Raw genomic sequence first — 20766 nt, 5'->3', positions numbered from 1 at the left:
GCAGTGAGAAATAAGTATTTGATCCCCTACAAACCATTATGAGTTCTGGCTCCTACAGACCAGTTAGATGCTCCTAATCAACTCGTTATCTGCATTAAAGACAGCAGCCGTACATAGTCACCTGTTTAAAAAGACTCCTGTCTACAGACTCAATTAATCAGTCAGACTCTAACCTCTACAACATGGGCAAGACCAAAGAGCTTTCTAAGGATGTCAGGGACTAGATCAAAGACCTGCACAAAGCTGGAAAGGGCTACAAAACCATAAGTAAGACGCTGGGCGAGAAGGAGACAACTGTTGGTGCAATAGTAAGAAAATGGAAGAAATACAAAATGACTGTCAATCAACATCGATCTGGGGCACCATGCAAAATCTCGCCTCGTGGGGTACCTTTGATCATGAGGAAGGTGAGAGATCAGCCTAAAACTACACAGGGGGAACTTGTTAATGATCTCAAGTCAGCTGGGACCACAGTCACCAAGAAAACCATTGGTAACACATTATGCCTTAAAGGTTTAAAATCCTGCCGCGCCCGCAAGGTCCCCCTGCTCAAGAAGGCACATGTGCAGGCCCATCTGAAGTTTGCCAATCAACACCTGGATGATTCTGTGGGTTATTGGGAGAAGGTGCTGTGGTCAGATGAGACAAAAATTGAGCTCTTACAAATTAACTCAACTCGCCGTGTTTGGAGGAAGAAGGATGAGTACAACTCTAAGAACATCGTCCCAACTGTGAAGCATGCTGGGGGAAACCTTATACTTCGTGGGTGCTTTTCTGCAAAGGGGACATGACGACTGCACCGTGCTGAAGGGAAGATGGATATGGTCATGTATTGCGAGATTTTGACCAAAAACCTCCTTCCCTCAGTAAGAGCAATGAAGATGGGTCGTGGCTGAGTCTTCCAGCAAGGCAATGACCCAAAACGTACAACCAAGGCAACAAGAGAGTGGCTCATATGGGACCATATGAGCACATTCAGCAGCACAGAAGGGACAGAAGGTAGACCAGCCAATAAGATATCAGGGTTCTAGGAAGCCAACAGCATCATTACCCTCCGATTTCTCTTACTGGCCCATCACATTATTTTTCTTCAACTGATTTTCTAACTTGTCAGCACATTCTACAAACGCTGTCATTTAGCTTTGTAGTTTACAGATCTGGGAACGTACCGGTCAGTGTCTTCTAATCCCAGGGGGTAGGTGGATCTCCCAGGTTGTAAGTTCTATAGAAAAGGGCTTTCAATGCTCAAAGCCATTGCAACAGTTTTCGGTGTAGGTCAATTTTGTGGTCTTGTGGCAAAATAGTCATCACATAATTGTTATACGGCTGGACTACACCACCGATAAAGCAGCCACAGCCAGTGACTGAGAAGAATCTGTGACTACTCTGCATTTAGTGGTTACTACTCACCTGGATAGTCATATGTAGGAGTCTCCTCTGTACACCGCTCATCATCCCTCACATATGTCTCTGTAGTATTAATATGGGTCAGATCTTCACTCTGAAAACAAATATTGTAAAAGTCACAAGACAGATGGAGAAGTCCCATCTATGATCAGCTCTAATCCTGCCATCTCCATCGTTCTCATTACACAAGTATAAAACATATAATACTGGTGGATAAAACAAGACTGAACACAAGACCTTCACAGTCGTCTACACATCATAGGGGAGATCTCATGACACCTTCTCTCCATCTACCTGATGATCCTGAGGAACATTGGGATCTTCTTGTTTACAGTCCTGTGGAGGAAGAGGACGGGGACATCTCTCTGGTGTTGTCCTCTTACCGGATAGATCTGCAGGAAACACATACAGGGACTGAATTCATTCTTTACATACAGATATTTATAGGCTGTGTGTATTTAGTCCTGTCTATTACCTGGTGATGTGAGGGGCTGGGGAACCTCCATCATGACGTCCTTGTACAGATCTTTGTGACCTTCTAAATACTCCCACTCCTTCATGGACAAATAGACAGCGACATCCTGACACCTTATAGGAACCTGACACATACAATGATACTGTCATCCCCCCTATCCCATCATAGCATTAATGTATAATGTCCCAGCATTCCCAGCAGTGTCACCTCTCCAGTCAGCAGCTCAATCATCTTGTAGGTGAGTTCTAGGATCTTCTGGTCATTGATGTAGTCATGTATCAGGGGGTGAGGTGGAGGCCCTGTGATTGGGCTCAGGGGTCTTCCCCATCCCTCAGACACAGGGGCCTGACAGCGCTCACTAGAGGTCTTCTTCACTACTGTGTAATCCTGATTATGGAAAGACACATTAATATATCTCCCTCCAGACATTTCCAGAGTCCTCACCTCTCCAGTTCTGTCCATCTGTTATTCCCATAGATAAGAATGATGTGACATCATCAGAATCTCTCACCTCTCCAGTAAGACGGAAAAGGATCTCTAGGGTGAGGTGTAATATTTTCTCTGCCATCATGTCTCTTACCCATCAAAGATGGACATGGACAATCAGGAAGATTCTCTTCTATAGAAAATCTTCACTGAGAGGATCCGATATTGTAGGGACCTGAATGAGAAGAAGGGGAGTCGATGTAACATCATACAATTACTGCAGATAATAAGGGGAAACATATGAGGGGATTTATTATTTTACAGTAGTTTTCTTCTTTACATCTACTAATAAAACCTATATATTTTAGGCTACACACAACAAGTAGGTTCTTCCTCGTCTCGGCAGCTGAATACGTTTCTCATAGACTCATCTTCCATAACGCTAATTTTCGTCTCATTTACAGACACTGGAATCGGCATTATCTATACTGCAGGAGATATTCATTACACGTGACATGAAAAATAACTACTTCATAAAGAGGATGACATCATCTTCTACTACGGCTCTACAAACATATTTGGCCAGAGTTCTTCACTGACTACATCACCACCCGTCTATATGAATGTTTCCCGTCTTCCCCGGACTGTAATCTTCTATCACATTAGATCTCATGTCTGATTCACACACAGAAGTTTGAGGCATTTCTAAATCTTTTTTGTTTGTACAAACACCACAGAGAGAAATTATTTGATATCAAAGTCTCCATGTACAGTGTTTATGGGGTTTATTTCTGGCCTTAGGCTTTCCTATATTACAAGAAAAACACCAGAAAAAAGCAGATAATAAAATGTTTCAAAAGAAAATTGGCACCAACAATTCTGTGTAAAAAGAAAAAAACATGAAAAAAGCAAAAGACACATTTTATTTTTTAACACGTTAAAACATTTGATTTTTAAAAAATACTGTATTTTTCGGACAATAAGGCGCACCTAGGTTTTAGAGGAGGAATATAGAAAAAAAAATTAAGCAAAACATGTGGTCATGATGCACTGTTAAGGAAAGGGGGTCTGCTGACACTGTTATAGGGGCAATGTCCCCCAATTCTGTTAATATCCCCCATCCTGGTATATATGGCCCCCTCCTTCCTGTTATATGTGGCCCCCATCCCCATCTGCATGGCACCCCTCATTCCCATCCAGATATGAATGGAACCCCTAATCCCCATCCTGATATGCATGGCACCCCTCATCCTCATATGCATGGCACCCCAATCCCCCATCCTGGTGTGCATGGCACCCCTTGATCCATATCCTGGTATGCTAGGCACCCAAATACCCCATCCTGGTATGCATGGCACCCCAATCCCCCATCCTGGTATGCATGGCACCCCTTGATCCCCATCCTGGCATGCATGGCACCCCTCATCCTTGTATTCATGCCCCCCCTAATCCTGGTATGCACGGCACCCCTTGATCCCCATCCTGGTATGCTAGGCACCCCTCATCCTGGTATGCATGGTACCACTTATCCCTCTTCCTGATCTGCATTGCACCCCTCATCTCTCTTCATGATATGCATGGCACCCCTCATCCTAGTATGTATGGTACCCTTCATCCCTCTTCCTGATATGCATAGCACCCCTGATCCCCATCCTGGTATGCATGGCACCCCCTGATCCCCATCCTGGTATGCATGGCACCCCCTGATCCCCATCCTGGTATGCATGGCACCCCCTGATCCCCATCCTGGTATGCATGGCACCCTCTGATCCCCATCCTGGTATGCATGGCACCCCTGATCCCCATCCTGGTATGCTTGGCACCCTCTGATCCCCATCCTGGTATGCTTGGCACCCCCTGATTCCCATCACGCTGCACACACAAAAATAAACAATTATACTCACCTCCTCTCTCCTCCAGCGCTGCGTCCTGCTCGGTTGCCGACACTCTCACTGTGTGAGCCGTGCATGGCATTACTGCCATGCGCCGTCACACAGTGTGAGATGCTGTGCCGGAATAGTCACTGCTCCCCGCGCCAGAACTGTGTGCTTGGGGAGCAGTTACCATTCACTCTCCTTAATAGCATGCACACTGTACCCGCAGCGCGGCTCCTGCTGCCACTCTGCGGTCTGTGTGCCCGATGTTAGAGACCATGAATATGCACTACAACCCATGGGAGTGGATTCTAGTGAATATTCATGATCTTTAAAAGCAGACCGTAGAACAGCAGCAGGAGCCGCGCTGCGGCTACAGTGTGCAAGCTATTAAGGAAAATTAATATTAATTGCTCTCCACGCCCATAGGCGTGGGGAGCAGTGCATATTCATATTCTTTAGCAGCGGGCACAGCGTAGGCTGCAGCAGGCGGCTGCTGCCTCCTGTGCTCCGCTCATCCCCCGCTGCCGCTCCCCCCACAGCCCACAGCCATAGGTATAGAGTACGGGGCACAGTTCAGACTATAAAACGCGCTTTCCTCCAAAATTTTGGTGGAAAAAGGTGCGTCTTATAGTCTGAAAAATACGGTAACTCTTGAGCACCAGAATATCGATGAACACCGCAGAGATGGCACAGGTGCAGCGGCACCTAATAATGGTGTCTGGGCCTGCAATGTATGAAAGTCTATTAGGTCGGGCAAGAGGAAGCGTCCAATAAGTTACGTTTTAACACCCCTATACACACAAAGAGTAAAGTGGCATGAAAGCACTGATTTTGGGTGGTTTGATCGACTATATAAAGTATTTGGGGGCCTCCTGACAGATGATATCAAGGTAGAGAAGGATCTGGCATCATGAATTTCAGAGGCTAATCCGTTTGTTCTTCCTGTAGATAATCCTCACCTAGAGGAGTCTGGAGGCGACTCTCTCATACAGACAACAGGAAAGCTGGAATATTTCTGTGTATGGGGGAGTCGGGAGAGATAGCCAACTGCGAAATGACGGTTCAGCCAACACTTATCTCATGTGTATGGGGCAATTAGTATTACACTGACAGGCAGTGACAATACACCGCACTACAGTAGTGCAGTGCATGACCTGAATATTCAGAGGCTTGTATGCTGTATGATTGCACTAATCAGAGTTGTTTAAAAAATGTTTAAAGTGAAAAAAAAATCAGTTTTAGCAACAAGAAATATCCGTAACATTGTGCAATGAGTCTGTTATCCCTATGTTAATTAACTCACGTCCATAATAACTATATTATACTCAATTATCCTATACACATTCTATACACAGTGGCGTAGATAGAAATCACAGATCCCATAGTTGATGGGAGGTATGTATCACTGAGGTGGTTGTTCTCTGTGATATAAACCATAAGCATTGCTCTAGTGCACATAGTAGTAAGAGGCTTGTTTGTGCATCCAGGTCAGGTTTACGGGCAGCCGAACAGATGTGCGGGTCTGGCTGCCCGCACACCCTACCCCTGGGTGTAGTTCACATTGTAAAATGTATTCTGTTTCTCTCACACATGGTCTGTGTGTGGACGTAAGAAGGCCTCCTGCGTGATGTCTCAAGACTGAGCTGGTATACTGGATGCTATCCAGCCTGTGTGACCTGGACTGTTTCTAAAGTGCCATTGTTGGAACTGTTTACTTTGTTTTGCCTGCATTGAAAGGCTGTTTATTTTCTTTCCTTGTGGCATGGTTTATGAAGCACGAATAAGCTAGCCTGGATGTTTAAATAGAAACTGTTCCTGTGATACCTCACCACACACCCAAGTGAGTAGTGTTACCACATTTGGTGTTAGAATTGCGGGCAGCATTCTCAGGGAACATGTGTGACTGCTACAGAGGTGCTGCATTTCCTGGGTGAAGGGAGCCATAAGCCAGAGAGCAATGTCAGACAGCATGGAGGACCTGATTAAACACCTGGTGCAAGCCCAGCAGCAGTAGCACCAACAACAGTAGCTGGCACAATAGGAGACAAATAAGCTGCTTATGCAACAGATCCAGCAACAGCAGCACCTAAAACAGCAGCATCAGTTTGAATTGCTCGCAGAGGCGGTTTGTGGCACGGCGGCAGCTCCAACTCCAAGGTCAGCTGATAATTATTCCATCCGTAAGGCTGTGAGGAGAGTTTTGGAGAAAATGACCCCGGGTGACGACATTGATACCTTTTTGAAAGTTTTTGAAAGGGTCGCCGAGAGGAAGAAAGCAGTGAGAGCAATGGGTGGAAAAGCTGGCACCTTACTTACCAGGGGAGCCCCAGAAGGCGTTCTATGACTTAGCCTTACAAGATGCCAAAGAATATGTGAAACTGAAAACTGAAATTTTGGTGAGTCTGTGAGCGACAATGACTGTCAGGCCACAACGGGTTCAACGCTGGGCGTACCACCGAGACAAACCCCCTTGCTCCCACATGTTTGATCTGCTGCATCTGGCCCAAAAATGGTTGCAGCTGGAGTCCTATACCCCTGCACATATGGTAGAGCATCCTGTGTGATGTCTCGAGACTGAGCTGGTATACTGGATGCTATACAGCCTGTGTGTTCTGGGCTATTTCTAAAGTACCATTGCTGGAACTGTTTACTTTGTTTTGCCTGCACTGAACGGCTGTTTATTTCCTTTCCTTGTGGCATGGTTTATGAAGCACCAATAAACCAGCCTGGACATTTAAATAGAAACAGTTCCTCTGATACCTCAACACGCACCCAAGTGACCAAAGAGAGGGGGGAACTGGTCTCAGTAAGTGCTCTTCAACAACCATATAACCCAAAAAAGGAAAAGGAATCAGGAGCGTGTCAAGATGAAATTATAATTTTATTACAGAAAAGGTATAAAAACAGGCAATTTCCAATGGAATAAAATAAAAGGAGGAAGACGCTGACACCAAGTACTACATAAATCAGGGAGTATACGTCAGTAAGGCAGGGAACTGTGTGTCATAGACGGAGAACCAGGGTCTAAAGAATAATCGATATTAAGTAGGCAAAGCCTAATGCAAATGCAACATGGTTCCTCAAACAGTACACCCAAAAGGATCACAATAGGTACACAACACGATCCTATAAGATAATAAAGTGCCAATGCATCAATTAGGGAAGCAGCAATACATGTAACGTGCTTAGTGCATCATAAAGACAGTAATGTATATAACCCAAGCTCCTACACTAGAAATGCTCGCAAGGTGGCTATAGAACAGGGGTCTCAAACTCGGCTGGGTATATGGGCCGCACATGGAAAAAATTTGAATTTGGGGGGCCGCATTCTTTGTTCAATGTGACATTTTTAGTGATACCATTTTTTTTGCATACACCTTTTGAACATTTTTGCCGTGTTTATTTTTTTATGGCTTGGGTCGTTATGGATGTGGCGATAATAAACGTGCACTTTTTTGTGTTTACTTTAGTTTACATATAAAACAGCATTTTTAGTGCCCAATATTTTTTCATGCTTTATTTTATTTTTTATTTTTTTTACAATTTTATTTCCCCCAATTGGCCACATACAGTAATATTGTCTTACAATTAGCATCATATAGTAATAATGGAAAACATCTTGTAGTAATGTTCCCCATCCAAGTCCCCATCTTGTACTAATGTGCCCCATCCAGGTCCCCATCCTGTGGCTATGTGCCCCATCCAGGTCCCCATCCTGTGGCTATGTGCCCCATCCAGGTCCCCATCCTGTGGCTATGTGTCCCATCCAGGTCCCCATCTTGTGGCTATGTACCCCATCCAGGTCTCCATCTTGTGGCTATGTGCCCCATCCAGGTCCCCATCCTGTGGCTATGTGCCCCATCCAGGTCCCCATCCTGTGGCTATGTGCCCCATCCAGGTCCCCATCCTGTGGCTATGTGTCCCATCCAGGTCCCCATCTTGTGGCTATGTACCCCATCCAGGTCTCCATCTTGTGGCTATGTGCCCCATCCAGGTCCCCATCCTGTGGCTATGTGCCCCATCCAGGTCCCCATCCTGTGGCTATGTGCCCCATCCAGGTCCCCATCCTGTGGCTATGTGTCCCATCCAGGTCCCCATCTTGTGGCTATGTACCCCATCCAGGTCTCCATCTTGTGGCTATGTACCCCATTCAGGTCCCCATCCTGTGGCTATGTGTCCCATCCAGGTCCCCATCCTGTGGCTATGTGTCCCATCCAGGTCCCCATCCTGTGGCTATGTGTCCCATCCAGGTCCCCATCTTGTGGCTATGTACCCCATCCAGGTCCCCATCTTGTGGCTATGTACCCCATCCAGGTCTCCATCTTGTGGCTATGTACCCCATCCAGGTCCCCATCCTGTGGCTATGTACCCCATCCAGGTCTCCATCTTGTGGCTATGTACCCCATCCAGGTCCCCATCTTTTGGCAATGTTCCCCATCCTGGCGCCCATCTTGTACTAATGTGCCTCATCCAGGTCCCCATCTTGTGGCTATGTGCCCCATCCAGGTCCCCTCTTGTGGCTATGTGCCCCATCCAGGTCCCCTCTTGTGGCTATGTGCCCCATCCAGGTCCCCTCTTGTGGCTATGTGCCCCATCCAGGTCCCCTCTTGTGGCTATGTGCCCCATCCAGGTCCCCTCTTGTGGCTATGTGCCCCATCCAGGTCCCCATCCTGTGGCTATGTGCCCCATCCAGGTCCCCATCCTGTGGCTATGTGCCCCATCCAGGTCCCCTCTTGTGGCTATGTGCCCCATCCAGGTCCCCATCCTGTGGCTATGTGCCCCATCCAGGTCCCCTCTTGTGGCTATGTGCCCCATCCAGGTCCCCTCTTGTGGCTATGTGCCCCATCCAGGTCCCCTCTTGTGGCTATGTGCCCCATCCAGGTCCCCTCTTGTGGCTATGTGCCCCATCCAGGTCCCCTCTTGTGGCTATGTGCCCCATCCAGGTCCCCTCTTGTGGCTATGTGCCCCATCCAGGTCCCCTCTTGTGGCTATGTGCCCCATCCAGGTCCCCTCTTGTGGCTATGTGCCCCATCCAGGTCCCCATCTTGTGGCTATGTGCCCCATCCAGGTCCCCATCCTGTGGCTATGTGCCCCATCCAGGTCCCCTCTTGTGGCTATGTGCCCCATCCAGGTCCCCATCCTGTGGCTATGTTTTCCCTGTGCTGTTCTTCACACACATAAAATAGAAAAAAAAGATGATTCTCACCTATCCTCCGTTCCCTCGGCGTCCTTCCTGCAGATGTGGCCCGCAGGCACCACAGAGTCAGACCCCTTGACGATCCCGACCTGGTCCAGGAGGAGCCGCCGACAGCAGCGCTGCATTGCCGCACAGAGACTGTCTCCCAGCACAGCATTTCCAATGTCAGCCGCCGGCCAATCAGAGGCCAGCAGCTGACATCTGCATATGGCAATGACGTCATACTCGCTGCGCTGACACGCAGATATCAGCTGCTGGCCTCTGATTGGCCGCCGGCTGGCATTGGAAATGCAGTGCTGGGAAACAGTCTCTGTGCGGCAATTCAGCGCTGCTGTCGGCGGCTCCTCCTGGACAAGGTCGGGATCATCAAGGGGTCTGTGCCTGCGGGCCGCATAAAGCAGCCTCAGGGGCCGCATGCGGCCCGCGGGCCGCGTGTTTGAGACCCCTGCTATAGAAGATGTACACAATAGCTATATATGGATAATCCAGTCCTAAAGCAGTTTATAAAGTACATGTGCATAGCTCAAATAGCAATATCAGTAATGGCCACATCTAAGATAGCACCAATCAAAGGTAAATGTATACATAGGCTGCTGTACAGATCTAGTATGTTAGCAATATGATGATTGAGGGATCAAGAGATTAATAGATATATGTGTGTCCAAAACAGATCAGACAGTTCTTGGGGTTGTACTCATCCTTCATCGTCCTCGAAACATGGCGAATGGAGTGGATACCAAAAAGTTCTATATTGGTCTCATCTGACCACATGACCTTCTCACATGCCTCCTCTGGATTATCCAGATGGTTATTGGTAAACTTCAAACGGGCTTAGACATGTGCGTTATCAGGGGGACCTTGCGTGCCCTGCAGGATTTTAATCCATGACGGCGCAGTGTGTTACTAACAGTAATGTTTGAGACTGTGGTCCCAGCTCTCTTCAGGTCATTGGTCAGGTACTCCCATGTAGTTCTGGGCTGATTTCTGACCTTTCTCAAGCCTATCCCAGCCTTGTGCAGGTGTACAATTTTTTCTTTGGTGTACTTAGACAGCGCTTCGGTCTTGCCATAGAGGAGAGGTTGAAGTGTAATTGATTGTTTGGACAGGTGTCTTTTATTCAGATAACGAGTTCAAACAGGTGCAATTAATACAGGTAATGAGTGCAGAGTAGGAGGCTTCTTAAAGAAAAACTAACAGGTCTGTGAAACAGAATTCTTTCTGGTGGGTAAGTGATCAAATACTTATTTCATGCAATAAAGTGCAATTTAATTATTTAAAAATCATACAAAGTGATTTTCTGTTTTTTTTATTTTTAGATTCTGTCTCTCACAGTTGAAGTATACCTACGTTAAAAATTACAAATTATAGACTTCTCTATTCTTTGTAGGTGGGAAAACTTGCAAAATCGGCAGTGTATCAAATACTTATTTTCCCCACTGCATGCATGCATGTATATATACAAACTGTGGGGTTTAGTACTCACTCGGCTGCGGTTGAGGTAGGCACAAGGCGCGTTTTCATTAGAAATCCAGGTTGGTATATTTTGCTTGCATCAGACCTTCCAAGACCTGAATTGGAGGTAAGTTAGCAGCTGATCTCACCCAACTCTTTCAGCTGCTCTTAAAACCCAGCCCCATAATCCGGGCCCATTAAACACTTCTCAGCAATATGTGTGCTGGAGCCTGCTTTTCAAAATCCTACATCCCTGAGGTTGGGCACCTCGGGGACATATACCTCCCATCCACGACCTGTCCGGCTGCAACCTTACATACCCCCCTTCTGCACAAACCGGGGGGCTTGGCACCTTCTGCCAACATACAATAGACCCTTGATAGGGCATCAGCATTCCCATGTTGTTTCCCAGGCCTATGCTCCACCTGAAAACTAAAATCCTAACACATGGTAATGAGCTATGTCTAACACACTGCGTCTATAGGGCCCTGGCACCGACAACTGCTCTATTACCTGAACCCTTGGCTTGGTTACTCTGTACAGCAAATCCCCATTCACAGCAAAATGAGGGAACCGACTGTCGGCCCCCGGCTCCTGAGGCACTCCATTTAACACGGTAACATTTTTCAGAGTTAAGCCCCTGAGTTGGGGGGTTCCGAAGTTTCCCTCGGACACTTCCAGCTCAGGGATATTGGCTTCAGGGGACGCAGTCTCATCCTCATCGCCAACAAACAAACACATGGGAAACTCGTCTGTTACGGCCTGTGGTGAGGTTTCTTCAGGAGTGATCTGGCGGTGGTCCGAGCAACCAGGTGTCCCCGCTTTCCCCTACATGTCCCAGAATAATGCAAAGTCCCGTCCGATTATCGGGTGCAACAAGTCTTTAATGACCCCCACTTCCTGAGCTGTGGTGCCACAGTCCGTGTTTACATCCACCCGAGCTACAGGGTAGTTTTTAGCATCCCCATGGATACACTGGACACCCACCACCTTCCCAGGAACCAACCGATGAATGAGTGTGGCCCTTATCAGGGTCATCAAACTTCCTGAGTCCAACAGTCCAGACACTTGCACCACTTTTACGGACACTGAGCACGCCTGAGGGCCCTCGCCATGTTGAGGAACCGCGCTGCAGGCGGGGTAGGCCAAATAGGAGCAACGCCAGCCTATGTTGTAGTCCATTGGCGCAGAGTTCATGGGACACCGGGCAGCTATATGGTCAAAGATATGACACCTCCAACAGAGGATGGTATGGGACTGATTACCCAACTGTGATTCAGCAACCTCCTGGGACTTTGGACGCCCACCCAGTGAGGATTTAGTCCCCTTCTTTTGGGAGCCATCCCCCCCTTTGTGAACCCCAGAAAGGTGACCTAACCCCGGCTTGATCAGTCAGGGCGCCCTCTACCGCCCGGTACCTCTCCACTAGGCCCACCAGGTCATCTGTATTTTGGGGATCTCTCTGGGCAACCCAGGACTGAATCGACTTCTGCAGAGAGTGGATAAACCAATCTATGACCACTCTCTCGACTATCTAGGCTGGGGAACAAGTCTCTGGCTGTAGCCACTTCTGAACCACGTGCAGAAGGTCACACATTTGTGACCGGGGAGGTTTGTCCCTGTGGAAGTCCCAGAGGTGGACTTGCTGTGCCCTGACTGCCAGTGTTACGCCCAGCCGCGCCAGGATCTCAGACTTAAGTTTGCTATATTCCTTAGCGTCTTGCAGGGCCAAATCAACGTGGTACGCCTTCTGTGGTTCCCCTGTCAGATATGGCGCTAGAACCTCCGCCCACTGCTCCGGTGGTAGTCTCTCTCTGAAACACAGCCAGGAACATGAAACGTCATCCCCCGGAGACATCTTTTGCAACGCCCCTCTCACAGTTTTCCTCACCTGGGTCTCGTCACTTCATCACCTAAGTTGGAAGAGTGGCTACAACAGATCCCAGGAGCAACATCTGAACACTCTGTCCAGAAAAGAGCAGTACTGGGGACAAGTAAGATCATGCGCAGAACCCTCCAACTCCCAGAAGTTATCAGCTCCTCCGTGCTGCCGGACAACTGTTGTTGGCTGGCGGCCTTCACCCAGGACATATACGGTTTCCTGTAGCAGTCACACTGCCTCTTGGGATTCGTGCGTTTGCTTCTAGCACCAATTGTAGGGTTTAGTATTCACTCAGCTGCGGTTGAGGTAGGCACAGGGAGCGTTTTCATTAGAAATCCAGGATGGTTTATTTTGCTTGCATAAACCGCTCAGGACACAAACACAAAATAGCCTTTTCCTGGCACAAAACAAGGTATAACAAAACAAAACTCAAAAATAACAAGTCCATACAGAACGGCCACAGACGTTTAAATGAAGTCCTTTTCTCTGCCTTCAGCAGAGTCTGATCAGCACATGCAAGGTCTGCTCACCTTGCAAAACACACAGACAGACTGAGACAGACACAGCTGTCTTAAATCAGTCCTTCCAAAATCTGGACTGGAGGTAAGTGAGCAGCTGATCCCACCCAGGTCTCTCTGCTGTTCATAAAACCCGGGCCTATTAAAAACCTCTCAGCACTATGTGTGCTGGAGCCTGCTTTTCTGAGTTCTACATCACCGAGGCTTGGCACCTTGAGGACACGACCTGTCCAGCTTACAACACACACACACACACACACACACACACACACACACACACACACATATACATATATATACACTGCTCAAAAACATAAAGGGAACACTCAAATAACATCCTAGATCTGAATGAATGAAATATTCTCATTGAATACTTTGTTCTGTACAACGCTGAATGTGCTGACAACAAAATCACACAAAAATCATCAATGGAAATCAAATTTATTAACCAATGGAAGCCTAGATTTCGAGTCACCCCCAAAATTAAAGTGGAAAAACACACTACAGGCTGATCCAAGGTTGATGTAATGCCCTTAAAACAAATCAAAATGAGTCTCAGTATTGTGTGTGTCCTCCACGTGCCTGTATGACCTCCCTACAACGCCTGGGCATGCTCCTGATGAGGCTGAGTATTGTGTGTGGCCTCCACGTGCCTGTATGACCTCCCTACAATGCCTGGTCATGCTCCTGATGAGGTTGTGGATGGTCTCCTGTGGGATCTCCTCCCAGACCTGGACTAAAGCATCCGCCAACTCCTGGACAGTCTGTGGTGCAACGTGACGTTGGTGGATAGAGCAAGATATGATGTCCCAGATGTGCTCAATCGGATTCAGGTCTGGGGAACGGGCAGGCCAGTCCATAGCTTCAATGTCTTCATCTTGCAGGAACTGCTGACACACTCCAGCCACATGAGGTCTGGCATTGTCCTGCATTAGGAGGAACCCAGGGCCAACCGCACCAGCATATGGTCTCACAAGGAGTCTCAGGATCTCATTTCGGTACCTAATGGCAGTCAGGCTACCTCTGGCGAGCACATGGAGGGCTGTGCGGCGTCTCCCGACTATGTCACATGTGCTCAGTGTGAACCTGCTTTCATCTGTGAAGAGCACAGGGCGCCAGTGGCGACTTTGCCAATCCTGGTGTTCTGTGGCAAATGCCAAGCATCCTGCACAACCCCAAGCTGTGGACGTCAGGCCCTCATACTACCCTCATGGAGTCGGTTTCTAACAGTTTGTGCAGACATATGCACATTTGTGGCCTGCTGGAGGTCATTTTGTAGGGCTCTGGCATTTTAAGGGTAGGTTAATTTTAACATTGAAAAATAGAATATCCCAAAAAAAAAAAAAGAAAGAAAATCACATTGTATAAATTAGATGAATTTATTTGCATTTTGCAGTGAGAAATAAGTATTTGATTCCTCTGGCAAACAACACTTAATGATTGGTGGCAAAACCCTTGTTGGCAAGCACAGCAGTCAGATGTTTTTTGTAGTTGATGATGAGGGATGCGCACATGTCGGGAGGAATTTTGGTCCACTCCTCTTTGCAGATCTTCTCAAAATCATTCAGATTTTGAGGCTGTCGCTTGGCAACTCGGAGCTTCAACTCCTTCCATAAAGTTTTCTATGGGATTATGGTCTGGAGACTGGCTAGGCCACTCCATGACCTTAATGTGCTTCTTTTTGAGCCACTCCTTTGTTGCCTTGGCTGTATGTTTTGGGTCATTGTCTTGTTGGAAGACCCAGCCACGACAAATTTTTAATGTCCTGGCGAAGGGAAGGAGGTTGTCACTCAGGATTTTACGGTACATGGCTCCATCCATTCTCCCATTGATGCAGTGAAGTAGTCCTGTGCCCTTAGCAGAGAAACACTCCCAAAACAAAACACTTCCACCTCCATGCTTGACAGTGGGGATGGTGTTCTTTGGGTCATAGGCAGCATTTCTCTTCCTCCAAACACGGCGAGTTTAGTTAATGCTAAAGAGCTCAATTTTTGTCTCATCTGACCACAGTACCTTCTCCCAATAACTCACAGAATCATCCAGGTGTTCTTTGGCAAACTTCAGACGGGCCTGCACATGTGCCTTCTTGAGCAGGGGGACCTTGCGGGCACTGCAGGATTTTAAACCTTTAAGGCATAATGTGATACCAATGGTTTTCTTGGTGACTGTGGTCCCAGCTACCTTGAGATCATTAACAAGTTCCCCCAGTGTAGTTTTAGGCTGATCTCTCTCCTTCCTCATGATCAAGGATACCACATGATGTGAGATTTTGCATGGTGCCCCAGGTCAATGTCGATTGACAGTCATTTTGCATTGCTTCCATTTTCTTACTATTGCACCAACAGTTGTCTTCTTCTCACCCAGTGTCTTACTTATGGTTTTGTAGCCCATTCCAGCTTTGTGCAGGTCTACGTTCTTGTCCCTGACATCCTTAGAAAGCGCTTTGATCTTGCCCATGTTGCAGAGGTTAGAGTCTGACTGATTAATTGAGTCTGTGGACAGGAGTCTATTATACAGGTGACTATGTAAGACAATTGTCTTTAATGTAGATAACGAGTTGATTAGGAGCGTCTAACTGGTCTGTAGGAGCCTGAATTCAATGGTTTGTAGGGAATCAAATACTTATTTCTTACTGCAAAATGCAAATACATTTATCTAATTTATACAATGTTAAAATTAACCTACCCTTAAAATTATAGACTGTTCATGTCTGTCAGTGGGCAAACTTACAAATACAGCAAGGGATCAAATAATTATTTCCTTCACTGTAGCTCATCACCCCAAGAACACCATCCCCACAGTGAAACATGGTGATGCCAGCATCATGCTGTGGGGATGTTTTTCAGCAGCAGGGACATGGAAAATGGTCCGAGTCAAAGGGAACATGGATGGTGCAAAATACAGGGATTTTATTGAGCAAAACCTGTTTCAGTCTGTCAGTGATTTGAGACTGGGATGGAGGCTCACCTTCCAACAAGACAATGACCCAACACATACTACTAAAGCAACACTCGAGTGGTTTAAGGGGAAACGTGTATATATTTTGGAGCATTCTAGTCAAAGCCAAGACCTTAATCCAATTGAGAATCTGTGGTCAGACTTGAAGATTGCTGTTAAGGACAGGAGAGTGGTAGACTGCTACCACTCTCCTGTCCTTAACAGCACTGCTGAGGAAATGGCACGTGTGCCCATTGGGAGGGCTCTGTGGGCCCCCTACGGTACATGTGCCATAGGTTCACAACCACTGGCATAGAACATCCATCCATCCCTGGGCTACAAGACAAGACCTTAGTCTCGATCCTATCCCTTTGACGACATTCCACAAAACTCCTGACTAAACATTGTGGCTTCTTTTTCTCCTTCACTGGGATCAGTCAGCCCCGTCAAAGCTAAGTGTGCATTAGTGGAGGTATTTTTTTCAGTCCGAACTCATCACGTGGGACTGAATGTGAAACTCCCTGTGGTGACTGCTCCACTGCATCTACTTCCACACAATGGGCCTAGGGGCTGAGAAAACTATGGATTAAGGCCCCTGAGATAAGGTCACTGAATGAAAGCATTGATTCCTGAGGATGAACTGACGAGCAAAAAAATCACTAATAAAACACAACAATAAGATCAATGGCACAGGTGCTCCGTGCTGGAAAAAGTCTGATAGTCTTTAGAACCAGGGCTGTGGAGTCAGAGTGGTGGAGTCGGAGCCCATAATGGTGGAGTCGGAGTAGGTATGAAATGGACTGACTCCGACTCCTAAAGTATATAATAAATTGGTTACAGTAGTTCAATGCACTTTGTGGGGAATATTTTTTCATAAGAATTTGGGAAAGTTATGAAATGTCCTATAAATGTCAGTCCTATTCCTGATATAATAGTCTAGACTTTTAGCTGAGATTAATCTGTGCTACAGTAAATTTATCACTTAAACATGAGCCATGTATGAGGGAGTCAGAGTAGTGGAGTCGGTGTCATGGAAATTGAGGAGTCGGAGTTGGAGGTTTGGCTTACCGACTCCACAGCCCTGTTTAGAACAAGGCCAGTTCCTCACACTTCTTCCCCACATTTTAAGCACGGACACTAAAGTAAGTGGTCTCACCTTTATGGCAATGAAACTTTGTATCATCCAGTTTCCTCAAAGCATATTCCATGTCACCCTTGTGAATAAACTCCACAATCCCCATTCCACCCTGGTGTACATCAGCATACTAGACATCTCCAGCTTCTCTCAAATGATCTTTCTGATCCTGCCAACTCCCCAATGGGGGGGAAGCCCTGAGACAAGAATTCTGTATTTAGTTTGCTGGGGCAAGTGTCTGTTCCTCCCGCAGGGTCCTCCATATCCACCCCTTGATCTCCGGTTTGTCCTGGGAAACTCAACACGTACCCGATGAGAACCAAATTTGTATCCATTGCAACCAACCCCAGAGTGCTGACCACCAGCTAGGGGGATGGTCACTTGGCGGCCAGGTAAATATTGTTCTGGGGGGACAATATGTGGGCTGACCAGGGTGATGGGAGAGTCAGTTTCCCGAAGTCTCTGGGCCTCCTCCCTAATGTCATTTACCTCCCCCAGGTCAAATTCCTTCATGGTAACAGTCATTGCATTTTGTGTATTACTCACCACTGGGGTGGGGGGTTAGTCTGCATGTTGAGATTGCTCTGCTCATTCTCGGCTGATGAAGTGTGAACCGGTCCTTGGCTTCAGGTTACGACATTGGGCCAGTGTCACACCAATCCTGCTCCTAGGTTGTGATGTGGGCTAAAACATTCCCGGCATTCCCTGTCAAAGTGTCCCATACGTCCACAGTTATGGCAGCCTAAGTCCCCCTCGCCTTGACGCAGACCGTACTTGGGGGCTTGGGAAACTTCCTCATCTTTGTGAAGTTCGAAATCCCCACAGTTCCTCCTCTGGCCGATCCATGGGTCTCGTTGGCTGTACTTCCACATAGCCCTTGTCGATTATCAGGCCATTCATCAGCCAATCTTGCAGCCTCATCCAGGCTGAGTGGTTTTCAATCCGCCACTATTTCTTTTAAGTCACCCGGGAGTTTAGACAAATTGTTCCAGCATGAATATATCCAAGACATGTTCTGCTTCCCGAGCCCTCAGTCCTTCTATCCACCGAGTGCATGCCATATGTAGTGTGTTAACAAACTCCCGAGGCGTGTGTGCACCGAGCTTGTCAGTCTCCTGAAACTTCCTCCTGGTAGTTTTCAGGTGTGACGATATACCTCTCTAGTAATGCGCTCAATGTGTAAAAATCTGGGCCAGTCACTAACTGACACCTCATGCAGCAGGCAGACGTTCTTAAATAACCGGAGATGTTCATCAATATCCGAGGTGTCCTCACTAAACTGTGGTATATCCCTGTACCTTAAAGATGCAGGCCCCTCTCTCCTGTTATCCACTGTCCTCTGTGCTGGGGAGTGTGGGAGTACTGCTAAATGAACACCCAGATATTTGCTTAGCACTGCCGCCCACTCTATCTCCATGGCGCACTCTCCTAGCACGTCCAGCATCCTCCTCAACTCAGTCAGTCAACCCTCCACCATCTGGATGACAGGCCTGGGCTGTGGTCCCTCCACAGATATGCCCTCCTCCACGTCTGAACTGACCTCCTCCTGTGGTTGTTCCCGGTCCCAGTCGTCCAAGCATTGTATAAGGGTCACCCGGCTGTCCTCCGGCAACCAATCTAGCTCTCACTCAGAGCAAAGGGCTCTCAGCAATTCCTTCCTGAGCCTCTTGTAGATTGAGTCTGCCATCTCTTCTGCCAAGACATCATTCAGTAAATTTCCCTGGCATCCTGTCCAGATATAGGTGATCCCACTGTTGCCACCACTTGTGAAGATCTGAGGTTGTGCATTGTAAAGATTCATCTAGGCAGGTTAACGGTTCATCAATATTTTATTCCTTACATCAAGGTTTTTACAACAACTCCAGGTAAATGGCCAGAATACAATTGTCTCAGTCCACAAGATCCCTTCCCTGGGACGGTAGTTCCATTGCCTTCGTACCAGGCGATAACCACTGTCTCCCAACTTTTTGTTGGCCTACAGCTTAAATATCTCCAGCCAGTATAGTCTGTATTCATATTCCATGATCCTCCAGATGACAGATAAAACGAAGGAAGCACAGGTATCTAGTAGCAACAGTCCATTAAGAAAGTTTAAATCCAAACGACAGATCCCACAACTGTAGCACGTTTATCCAGCCCAGTCGGTACTGATCTCCAAAACTCCATAGACCATCCATCCATCCCTGGGCTACAAGACCTCACTGAACAATGTGGCTTCTTTTTGTCCTTCACTGGGATCAGCCCCCTCAAAGCTAAGTGTGCATTAGCGGAGGTATTTTTCCTCAGGCTGAACTCATCACATGGGCTCCCCAGGATCTACTTTCCCCATCCACACAATGAGCCTAGTGGCTGAGAAAATAATGGCTTAAGGCCCCTGAGATAAGGTCACTGAACAGAAGCATTGATTCCTAAGGCTGAACTGACAAGTAAATAAATCACTAATAAAACACAACAAGATCGATGGCACGGGTGATCCATGCTGGAAAAGTCTGATAGTCTTTAGAACAAGGACGGCTCATCACATTGTCCTATTTGTTGTTTGCTTCATAACAAATAAAACCAAATGTTCACAGTTGTCAGCATGTTCTTAACATGAACTGATACAAATCCTCAAAAAAACAGTGATATTTTAGGCTGTGAGGGAGCAAAACATGAACAATGCCAAGGGGGCAATTCCTTTCACAAGCCACTGTGTGTATAAGATGCATAATGGGGGCATCATACTGTGTGGGGCATCATACATATTGCATAAGGGGCATAATGGGGGCATTACACTATGTGGGGGCATCATACATCCTGCATAAGGGGCATAATGGGGGCATTACACTGTGGGGGCATCATACATCCTGCATAAGGGGCATAATGGGGGCATTACACTGTGGGGCCAGTAAAGGGGTCCTGTACTATGAGAACAATACGTTTCCTCCCTTCCTGTCTCCATAGTTGGGTCGTATGTATCTATTACAGGAAACAGAACAAAAACCTTATGATTCTTATAAAAGGGCAACACAAGACTCCAAAAGAGTCTCGGTGCTGAAGGGGTTAATGCCCCCTGCGCCCAGTAATGGGGGTCTCCACATACCTCCACCTGCAGAGCCGCCACCACATATATGGCTGCTCTGTGCGCACAGGAGCTGTGATGAGGTCACAGGGGGGAGGAGTCAGGGGTCACATGATCAGGGGCCTCAGTGGATGCAGGACTCTGCTGTGCTGGTTGTCATGGTGCTGGATGAGCTGAAGTTTATGTGTGGGGTCAGGAGGGGTTTACAGTGTGGATGTAGCAGAGCCGTGTGTGTACGAGGTGTACGGAGCGGAGCCGCGTGTGTACGAGGTGTACGGAGCAGAGCCGCGTGTGTACGAGGTGTACGGAGCGGAGCCGCGTGTGTACGAGGTGTACGGAGCAGAGCCGCGTGTGTACGAGGTGTACGGAGCAGAGCCGCGTGTGTACGAGGTGTACGGA

The 20766-nt window shown here is 47.4% G+C and overlaps 1 protein-coding gene across 2 annotated transcripts in view; it reads right to left on the bottom strand.

The window, feature by feature from the left end:
- LOC141197752 (uncharacterized) overlaps positions 1 to 20766 on the bottom strand; it is an 85753-nt gene that overhangs the window by 3532 nt on the left and 61455 nt on the right. Inside the window, exons 2-6 of one of the 2 annotated variants that reach the window (XM_073662841.1) lie at positions 2394 to 2543; positions 2090 to 2269; positions 1883 to 2006; positions 1702 to 1799; positions 1411 to 1501 (exon numbers count right to left, since the gene is read on the bottom strand). In XM_073662841.1, coding sequence (XP_073518942.1) covers positions 1411 to 1501; positions 1702 to 1799; positions 1883 to 2006; positions 2090 to 2269; positions 2394 to 2453 — 553 coding nt within the window. In that variant the 5' untranslated portion in view covers positions 2454 to 2543. Of the gene's footprint in view, positions 1 to 1410; positions 1502 to 1701; positions 1800 to 1882; positions 2007 to 2089; positions 2270 to 2393; positions 2544 to 20766 lie in introns of those variants that run through there. The other variant, XM_073662842.1, reaches the window with a different exon arrangement.

This window comes from Phyllobates terribilis, unplaced genomic scaffold (assembly GCF_046119375.1).
Source record: "Phyllobates terribilis strain yellow unplaced genomic scaffold, ASM4611937v1 Scaffold_86__1_contigs__length_6382490, whole genome shotgun sequence".
NCBI classification, from domain to species: domain Eukaryota; kingdom Metazoa; phylum Chordata; class Amphibia; order Anura; family Dendrobatidae; genus Phyllobates; species Phyllobates terribilis.
The sequence above is the reverse complement of the archived record's forward strand: the minus strand, read 5'-3'. Positions and strand labels throughout refer to the sequence as shown.